The 9,709-nt window shown below is 57.2% G+C and overlaps 1 protein-coding gene across 3 annotated transcripts; it reads left to right on the top strand.

Annotated features, from left to right (window-relative positions):
* The first annotated feature begins 1,289 nt into the window (after positions 1-1,289).
* RHBDD2 (rhomboid domain containing 2) lies at positions 1,290-7,089 on the top strand. Of its 3 annotated transcripts, XR_014619025.1 has the most exons (5): positions 1,290-1,760; positions 2,505-2,899; positions 3,254-3,404; positions 5,263-6,921; positions 7,022-7,089. XR_014619025.1 is itself a non-coding variant. In XM_084299374.1 (4 exons), exons 1-4 carry the CDS (start codon positions 1,531-1,533, stop codon positions 5,693-5,695), a joined length of 1,209 nt encoding a protein of 402 aa, XP_084155500.1. In that variant the 5' UTR covers positions 1,290-1,530; the 3' UTR covers positions 5,696-7,079. The 3 variants fall into 3 exon arrangements, 2 of the variants coding, with proteins under 2 accessions (XP_084155500.1, XP_084155501.1); XM_084299374.1 differs by having other exon boundaries at positions 5,263-7,079; XM_084299375.1 differs by having other exon boundaries at positions 1,507-1,760; positions 2,498-2,899; positions 5,263-7,079.
* Positions 7,090-9,709: the final 2,620 nt, after the last annotated feature.

The raw sequence follows: 9,709 nt of genomic DNA, 5'->3' as shown, positions 1-9,709 counted from the left end.
AGCGCAGGGGGTGTGAAGCAGGAGGTGTTGCTGCACAAGTGCGGCTGGATCAGGAACAAATGTTCACCCTCGCTGTGTGAGACCAGCCATCTGCATAGGAGTTTGTCCGAAAAGTTACCGTGAGACACAGCTCTGTGCTTGCTGTCCAGTGGCAGTTTGTACCCGCACCAGCATTTACAGGGCAGCTGGAGGAACGGCGCTGTGAGCTTTTACCTTTTTTTTCTGTTTTAGCGGGGTTGAAGAGCGTTCTCTGGTTCCAGCTGAATGGGTTGAGCAGATCTGCAAACAAGCCGGGTTGTTTCTTTCCCCCGGGGCACAGCAGCAGGAGGCCCATGGCCTAAGATGAGTTTCTGCAAAACAAGCAGCGACTAGGAGGATAAATCTAAGAAGGGTCAAGGTCTCTGCCTGTCTTTCAGGTTTCTCCTTGAAAAACTTCATCGTCTCCTCCAGCCTCAGTGCCTTGTCCAGCACCACCGGCCTTCCTGGGCCTGTGACAAGCTGGGACCTTTTGATGAAGGCTCCCTTTGAAGTGTGCTGAGGGATTAGGGCAGGTCCCAAACAATGCTCCCAGGGCAGGGCGGGGGAGATGGTATTATTTGCTCTGCGTAGCCTCTCGGGACCTTTGTGCTCCTAAGAGATGGAGGTGTCCATAGAAATAGAAAATGGCATTGAGACTAAGAGCTGAGCTCACAAATTTTTTGCCTGCTGATAGATCTGGGACTGCTGAATGCTTACAGCAGACTCGGAGGGAAAGCTCGTGTGCTGCGCTCTCCCTTTGCTCCCAAACAAAAGTATTGAACCTGGGGTGGGGAAAAGATTTCAGACTTCAGACCTTGGCCCCCTGCTCATCCCCATCGGCTGAGGGAGCTGGCAGCAGGGAGCGTTTGTGGCACTGGGTTGCTTAGGGCAAGGTGGGAGCACTGGGAGCTGGATGAGGCGCGTCCCTGCTCAGCTCCCAGCACTCTCAGAGCAAAGCCTCTCTCTTTTTCTCACTTTTGTCCTGCCTCATCCTTCTCACACAGGTCCTTCCCTGGCCCCTTCCTCTGTTGTTTCCCTCAGGCAGCGGCATGTCCGTCGCTGAAGGGGAAAAAATAAGGGAAGGGAAAGGAAAGGAGAGGAAAGCAGAGGAAATGGAAAAAAAAAAAAAAGGAAAAAAAAAGGAAAAAAAAAGGGAAAAAAAAAAAGGAAAAAGAAGGAAAAAATGGAAAGGGAAAAAAAGGAAAGGGGGAAAAAAGAAAAAAAAAGAAAGGAAAGGGGAAAAAAGGAAAAGGAAAACGGGGATATTAACATTAAACAAAAATAGAAAAGGAGGAGGAGAATTAAAAGTTTTAAAAAAATAAAGAAGGAATTAAAATTAAAAAAAAAAAGAATGGGGATTAAAAGTTAAATAGAAAAAGAAAAGAGAAAGGGGATTAAAACTCAAAAAAAAAAAGGAAATGGAAAGGGGATTAAAAATTAAAAAAAAATAAAAAATAAATAAAAAATAAAAGGGATTAAAAGATAAAAAAGGGAAAAGCGAAGCCCGTCGCCATGGCAACGGAGGGCCCGCCGCGCCTGGCGTCGCCATGGCAACGGCGCAGGCCTTCCGGCGGCGGCCGGAAGCGGGGCGGCGCGCGGCAAGATGGCGGCGGGGCGGCGGTGGCCAGCGGCCGGCAGCGCGCTCACCCTGCTGCTGACCCTCGGCACCTCCGGGCCCGCGCTGCTGCGGGGCGGGGGCGGCACCGGCGGCACCCCCGAGACCCCCCTGAGGGCGGGGGAAGGTGAGGGGGAACGTGCGGGGCCGCCTCCTGCCCCGGCAGCGGCGGGGAGCGGGGCTTTGGGGCTTTGGGGGGGGTCCTGAGGTGCGCACGGGGCTGGGGCTGGCGCTGGGAACCCCCAGGGCTGCTGCTGAGAGCAACCGGCCTGAGGCGGTTTGGTTCGTTATTTGTTGTGGGAGATAATTAGCAGGGCAGGTATGGTTACTGGGCAGTCGTTTTTATGTTGGAAATGAGGCGTTTTTGCTCAGAAAGGGCAGTCAGGCGCTGGGACGGGTTGCCCGGGGAGGTGGTGGAGTCACTGTCCCTGGGGGTGTTCAGGGGAAGGTTGGACGTGGTGCTTGGGGACAGGGTTTGGTGGGTGACTGTGGTGGTTGGACCAGATCTTGGAGCTCCAGCCTTACTGTTTCCACGTCTCCTTCCTTCTCTTTTAATGAGACCGAAATTTCCTACAGAAACCGTTGCTTTTTTCCAGTCACCACCCCAGGAAGCACGGAGAGTCAGTCCATCAGTGCAGTGCCCACGACAGCTCTCCTTTTACCAGCGTTTCATTATTTACGCCTGGTTTTAAACGCCCCAAGCTCCCCCTCTTCTGCAGCAGGGTAGAACAAAAAGCGATGCCTTCTGCAGGCTCAGTCTCCCTCTGCTCCAGCTAAACAGATTTGGTTAAAACGAATCCAGTTTCTGGTGGCTAAAACAAACCCCTCGCTGTCCCTGCCGCTGTGATGTGCTGCTGTGCTCAGTCCACAGGCTGCTCACCTACGTCTTCAGCTACGATGACCTGATATCCCTGAGCTGCGGGGCCGTTCTCGTCTGGTACTTCGCAGGCAGCTTTGAGAAGAACGTCGGCACCGCCAAGCACTGCTTCCTCACTGTCCTGTTCGCCCTCCTCTCCGCCCTCCTGTACCTCCTGCTCGCGGCTGTCGTCTCGAGGGTGGTGGAGGTGGAAGACCCCAGGGGGTTCATGCCGGTGGCGTTTGCCATGTTGGGGGTGTCGACCACGCGCTCGCGGATGAGGAGGGCTCTGCTCCTCGGGGTGAGGGTCCCGGTGGTGCTGGTGCCGTGGTTTCTGCTCTGCGTGGCGTGGTTTATCCCCCGCTCCTCCCTCCTCGGTAACATCTGCGGGCTTCTGGTTGGGGAGGCCTGTATCCTTCCAGGGCCCAGCCCTGAAGCACAGCGTGGGGTTGCTGTTTGTGAGCGTGCTGCAGCTTTAGGGCGTTTCCCGGGCTCTTTTCTGCACCGAATTCTCACCGGCTCTACTTGCCCGCAGCACACCCAGCTCTGCGTTTGTCTCTTGCCCTCTGCTTCCACTTCGTGGCTTCAGGGCGTGCAGAGATCCCGGAGCTGAGGAGGGCAGCGGGCTGTGGGGATGGCACCGGGTAGAACTGGGAGAGTTCTCCAGGGAAAACTGGTTTGGAGCCGGAGGGGGATGGTGCGTGGCCGTGTCAGAAACAAGCACATTTTGTCTGAGGGCCTCCTTGACGTGTTGCTGGCTTCAGATGGGCTCGGCTACTGCTTCTGCCTGGATATTCCCGAGTCGGTGAGCTCTAAGCTGGATCGGCTGTTCCCCTTCACCCTGCTGAAGAGAGTGCCAGGGCTGAGATACATCCCGGGGGCCTCGGCAGAGAGGAGAGCCTCCGAGAGCGTCAAGTAAGTGTGGGAATTCCCGTGAGGATTTCTTGCCAGGCAGAGAGAATTTGGGGCGTGAGGTGGCTCTGAGCCACCCCTAAAAGGTTTGTGTTTGTATCGATGCACGCAGAGGTAACAGCAGCATGACAGCAGAGTCGTGCAGCTCTGCCCTGACATCAGGGCTCCTGCCAGGGCTCCTGCCATTTGTTCCTGGCCCTGTTGTGCCCTGGGGCGTGATCTTTATTTGTCTTTGCCCCGCCTGCCAGCAGCGCTGTGAAGTTGGTCACGTCCAAAGCTACTGTTGGGAACTGGAGGTGCCACCTTGCTGTGCTTGTGTTCAGCATCAAGCGAGGCAGCTCTGCCAAAAAGAAACCTTGGCACTTGAGCTGACGTTTGGGGGTTATTTGAATTTTGTGTCTATCGCAGTCCCTGAGAACTCACTGGTATTTTGTAAAGCTCAGAAATCCAGGTCAATTTTTCCCCAGCTCTAAGATGCCATCTGAGTTTGGCAGAGGAAGGCTGTTTCTCTATGAAGGGTTAAATTCCACGTTCTCTTGAAGCCACAGGCTCATTCTAAAGCATCCTGAAGTGTTTGCACCTACCCTCACCTGAGGGGAAGCCATAAAACAGACCCTCCCTGGCAGGAACACACACCCAGATCCTGTGGGGCAATCGGACTGAGCCTGAGTGCTCGCAGGGGAGCCCAGGCAAACCCAGGAGCGTTTTGCCTCCTCCTGTCAGCGCTGCCCCTGCGAGGAGGGTCACTGTCACTGCAGCAGAGCCCGTGTCTGCACCACTCCAGTGCTGCTGCTGGTACCTTGTGCTCAGTTTGGGCTCCACACCTAAACCTGCTCTCCTTAGGTGAGCTGCCATCAGCGGGCTGTGCGGGCTCAGAGGGATTTACAGAGGGATTTACAGAGGGATTTGACTGTCAAGCAGGGTGTGGGAAGGCGTTTCGAGGACGTTTCCATTTCTGCAGCTCAATTTGCATCTCTCTGTGGCTTAGGTGCAAGTCTGCTGCTTGCTTCTGGGCCTTCGTTCTTCTTGCTTTGATCCCTTATTCCCGAGTGCGAGCTCTGAGCGGGTTTTAAAGCTCCAGGCAGCTGCAGGCACCGAGTTGCCAGCAGGCAGAAGCCATTTCTAGGAGGCTCTGCCTCCTGCATCGCGCCTGCCTCCACAAACGGAGCTGTGGGGGGAACAAACCCAAGCTCCCAGCCCCCAGCATGAGCCAGCCCCTTGTTCTCGCTGGGATCTGGTGGTCACAGCTGTGTGAGCGCTGCCTCGATGCCCTGCTGAGCGTCTGCGTGGGCCGGGCAGCGCTCCTGGAGGCCCCGAGGCTTTGGCTCCCAGGCAGATCCTGCTTGATGCAGGGTGAGTCATGCCTTCTGCTGGCAGAGGCTGCTTCTAGACCTGGCTTCTGAAGGATTCATCTCATCTGTAGCTCTCCTCCTTCCCTTTCGCTCTCCTGCTTCCACCAAAGGCCTTTATGGTTCTCGATAGGTGATGCTGGGCAGCTGTGGCTGCTGCTGAATGGCTTAGATGGGAGGCAGGGGGGTGTGCATGGAAATTGTGAGGCCTCGTAAAGCCAAACCCTGCAGTGCGGCTGGCATGTGCCCTTTGGGAAGAGACTTAGGGCTAAACCCCACTTGTTCTGGGGGTTGGGAGTGGGCACATCTGTCCCGGGTGACCAATATCCCTGTTTTTACCCAAACCCTGCTTGTAATAGGAGTTCCTCCTGTTGTAAGAGACAGCATTTCTCTGATGGATTGCAGCAACCTCTGTGAGTGTTGGTCAGGAGGAAACCTGCCCCCGGGGCACTTCCAGCAGCAGCGAGGCAGCGCCAGTTCTGGAATAACTTTCCCTTTTCCTTCCTTCCCAGGATCACCCCTCCGCCAGGCGCGTACCCCACGCAAAGCTCCTGCAGCTCCTCGCCTCCAGCTCTTCCCACGTTCCCCCCGCAGCACCCCGCTGCTCAGAGCCAGGGCTTCCAGCACAGCTGCACGCCAGGACACGGCCCCGCGGGGGGACACGCGGGGGCTCAGCACAGCTCTGCGGCAGGACACAGCCTCCCTTCCTCCCCCTCCCAATCCAGAGGTGCCTTCGGGGACTTTTACCCCCAAACCCACGCCGGGGCCTCGCCGGGACAGTTCTGCCAGCCAGGCAAGTTCTCCATCCCACAACACGTGTGCCCACCAGGACTACAGGCACCCGTGGGCCCAGAGCCCCTGGCTGGGGTTCAGCAAGCCCCGGGGCATCCAGCAGCCCCAGCACCGCTCGTTCCAGCTGAATTTTCCAGGATCCAGGTGTACTGATCCTCCCGAGGGCAGCGGGGCTCCTCTGGCACAGGAGGACTGTGTATGGTGCTCGTGCGGCAGCTGGCCACTGTTGCTGTGCCTGTGTGACATGCTGAATGGGTTATTTAATTGTTTCCTTTGGATTTTTGATACTTTTTTAGTATTTTCTGCCCCCCTAAACCCCCCTAAACTCCTCAACGAGGCAGCTCAGACACATGAAAAATAGCGTAAGGGTCCTCAGTGGGGCATTTTGGCCGTTTGTGCAGCGAGCATGAAGCCAAGGAGCTGGGAGGGACCTTGAAAGAGGGTTAGAGGAGTTAACTGGAACGATGCCGTTCCGCTGGGGTGCTCACATGGCTCTGCTGGATGTGTGTGACCCACCAGCACTAGCACAACCTCTCTGTTTCCTTCAGAGCGGGTGGGAAGCCGTGTGGGAGAGGAGTTTCCAGCACGGGATGGAGAGCAGGGCGCTGTGTGGTGCTGGTGGCAGAGGGGTGGGGTTGGTGGGACTTGCTGGGCTTTGTTTCCCCCTGTGCTGTGCCTGGGAGGAATCTCCTCTTTCTGTCTGTGAAACGGGCAGGATCTCAGCTGTTGATCAGCTGCTTAGAGGTTTATTCTCAGAGAAAATAACAACAAGAAGCGTTGTGTGAAGCTCCAAGTGCCTTTGCTGCTCTGGGGAATGGCCTCACCGTGCCTGCCCTGCCTCCTCAGGGCTCCTCCGTGCTATCCCAGCCCGCAGGTAGGAGGCAGCACGGATGGCTGCGTGCCCCAAAGCACCCACATGCCTTTTCCTTTCTCCCCTTTCCCCTTTTTGGGTGCCTGGGGAGGCCCCGTGTTGCTGCACAGCCCCTGTGCCAGCAGCTCTGCTGCCACGGTGACGCGTGGCCTCGCAGGGACTTGCTTTGGGGGCAGACTGCAGTGAAAACCGAGGGCTCAGACCTCAGCTCTGTGCCCATCTGAAGCTGCTTGCAGAGGTGGAGGCTGGAGAGGGGCTTTCCGGGGGGTGCAGCCCTCGGAACCAGCCTGTGGGGGGCTGGAGTTGGTGGCTGGCTCCATCCTGGTTATTTCCCCCCTCCCTGGGATCTCAGGTTCAGGTGGGTTTGGTTTCGTGGTCCTGTTCCTGCCGAGCTGCTGGCAGCAATCGCGTTGTTTAACGTGGAGCAACGACAGGACGAGGAGCTCGCCTGAAACTTAACAGGGAAACTTAAAAAAGGAACTTCAATACCAGGAAGGAGCTGCTAGAGGTGACTGAAGCCCTGATGTTCCCCTCGATGAGTGCCTTGGTGCTCTCCCTCGTGAGAGCCTTCCCCCTGAACCGTGATGTTTCACCACTCTCGTTTCCAGAAATGTGCAGAGAACGCGGGAGGGTGAGGAGGACTTCCAGTGTCGTGTACCCTCAAACTGAAAGCTTGAAATACAACTGGAAACAAACCGCTGCGTCTCCTGGTTTGCTTTCAAGTGGGGAGAGCTCTCCTGGGGTGGGCTCGGCCCCCTGGGACTGCAGGGTGGGGCCGGGGCAGCAGAGCTCCTTCCCCAGGCTCCTGTGCTCCCTTCAGGCAGGTGCTTGTGAAGATAACGGGTGATTTCTGACAGGGTCTGTCCCTGCCTTTCCTGCGGACAGCCATCAGTTAAATGCCATCGTGTAAATCAGCCAAGGGCTGTCTGCTCCTCCAGCAGCGGTGTCCAACCAAGTCCCGGCTCCTTGGGGCTGGGATTTGGCTCAAAACCCCTCAAAAGGGCTGGGAGGGAGGAGTGGGACAGGGTGGCACAGGGTGGGGCGTGGGCAAACGTGGCTGAAAGGAGGAATGGGATTGAGGAGAGGGAGGCAAACATCAGCTGCTTGGGGTTGGAGCTCTCAGACGGGGTCACTGATGGCGAGTTGCAGTTCCAGGTCCCTTCCTTGGAGGGGAGGCAGAGAACTGAAGTTCCCCGTTTCCTCTCTGCTTTTCTTTTTTCTTAAAAATCAATAAAACAGCAGGGCAGCGCGGGATGGCTGCCCCCGGGAACATGCTGTCTCCGAAGGTTTGTTACTCCGTGTCCTGCTGCGTTCCCAGTACAACCGGTGCTCTGTCAAAGCTCAGGGTCGCTTCTGCACCTGGAAGCGGGGTGAAACGTGACCCCGGAAAGCCCCTCGGTCACCCCTCTGTCCCCAGGGGGTGACAGGAGCGTGGGGACGGGTGTTCTGGCAGAGCCCAGCTCCTTCCCTGCTGCTCTTCCACCCCGCCGTGGTGGAAGGAGGGCGGCTTTGGGGTCTGGGGAGCGCGGTGCTGGCTCTGAGCAGTGCCAGGAATGGGGATGCCCACAGGGTGGGGGCTGGAAAGGGCCCGAGGTGTGTGCTGGTGATGGCTGTGGCCATAGCTGATGGGCTGGGATGCAGCTGGAGCACCCACGTGGGATTCCTGGTGCTGCCGAGCATCTTTTTCAACATTTTGCGTCTGGAGGTGACAGCTCGGAGCGGGAGCCAGCTGAGCTGGGGCCGTTGCTGCCCATATCCCTGCGAGCAGCCCCACGCTCCCCATTTCCACACAAATCCCGGTATTTCTCTGCTCCCCCAACTCCTTCTTTTTCCAGCAAAGCCACCGGCTGACCGGGATACCTGCGGGCAGCCCCGCTCCCCTGCTCACCCCCCCCTGCCCCACAGGGTGTCCCCGACCCCTCCGTCACTGCGGGGCCGTGCCCGGGGACCTGGATCTCTGCGGCTCGCTGCCTCTCCTCGATGCCCCCGGCTCACCCACACGGACTTTGCACCCTCCCCGTGGGCGTTGTCAGCTCCGATCCCGGCCATAGGTGACAGCAGCGGGACCGTGGCCCCGATGGGACACCAGCAGCACGGCGATAGCAGCGGGATCATGGCCCCGATGGCACAAATCCCCCCTGGATGCCCCCACACCTCTCCAGCAGCCCTGTCGTGGTGGCTCACCCCCCCAGACCAGCCCGTCACCGAAGTGTTCCTGTGGGGTTTGGGGTCACGGCGTGGGGAAAAACCCCAAAAGAGAGCCGTGGCCTTGCAGCAGCCGAGGTCCCAGGCTGCAGGTTGTGAAATTTCCCCCAAAAAGAGACATTTTTGGAGCCTCTTGAGCAATTCCAGTGGCGGCGAGGCGAGCTTTGCCTGGGAGCCCCACCGAAATGCCCGAAGAGCGTGCTTTGTGCCCAAAGCAGGGCGCCGAGTCCGTGTCTGTGTCCGTCTGTCCGTGCACGCCTGTATCGTGCCCACGCACCTGTAGCTGGCCTTATGGCCGTGTACCCGTGTCTGTCTGTCTGTCTGTCCACATGCTTATATCTGTCCGTGTACCTTTGTATGTCCGTATACCTACATCTTTATGTCAGGTACCTGTCTGTCTGTCCACGTACCTATATCTTTCTGTCCGTCTGTCTACGTACCTCTCTGTTCATGCCCGTGTACCTATGTCTGTCCGTGTGTCTGTCTGCCCATGTACCTACATCTCCTTATGTCCATCCATGTACCTGTATCCATCTGTCCATCCATGTACCTATGTCTGTCTGTCACGTACCTATGTCCGTCCATCCACGTACCTATATGTCTGTCTGTCCATATATCCATCTGCCCATCCTTGTCCCTATATCTGTCTGTCTGTCCCCCCATACCTGGTGCTATATATAGGGTGGCAGGCATGGTATAACTACCATACCTATACCCGTCCCGTTACCTCTGTCTGTCTGTCCCTGTACCTCCATCTGTCTTTATGTCCATGTACCTATATCCGTCTGTCTGTCCACGGCCCTGTCTGTCTGTCCATGTTCCTATATCCGTCTGTCCGTCCATGTTCCCATATATCTGTCCCCCCATACCCGATGCTGTATACATGGCGGCAGGCGGGGTATATCTGCCATACCTCTACCTGTCCCCATACCTCTGTCCGTGTACCCGTGTCCGTCTGTCCGTCCGTGTCCCTATATCCGTCTGTCTGTCCCCCCATACCTGGTGGTGCATATATATGGCGGCAGGCACGGTGTACCCACCGTACCTACACCCGTCCCCGTCTGTCTGTCTGTCTGTCCGTCTGTCCCCGT

Source organism: Netta rufina (assembly GCF_964035555.1).
Source record: "Netta rufina genome assembly, chromosome: 21".
NCBI lineage: Eukaryota > Metazoa > Chordata > Aves > Anseriformes > Anatidae > Netta > Netta rufina.
Note: the sequence above shows the minus strand (reverse complement) of the source record. Positions and strands in the feature narration are given on the sequence as shown.

What these genes read in the sequence shown, in the direction of transcription:
- RHBDD2 (XM_084299374.1), top strand. Translation starts at nt 1,531, where the DNA reads ATGGCAACGGAGGGCCCGCCGCGCCTGGCGTCGCCATGGCAACGGCGC. An exon ending in GCTTCTGGTTGGGGAGGCCT is followed by an intron (nt 2,900 to 3,253) that starts GTATCCTTCCAG and finishes TGCTGGCTTCAG; the next exon opens with ATGGGCTCGGCTACTGCTTC. An exon ending in AGAGCCTCCGAGAGCGTCAA is followed by an intron (nt 3,405 to 5,262) that starts GTAAGTGTGGGA and finishes CTTCCTTCCCAG; the next exon opens with GATCACCCCTCCGCCAGGCG.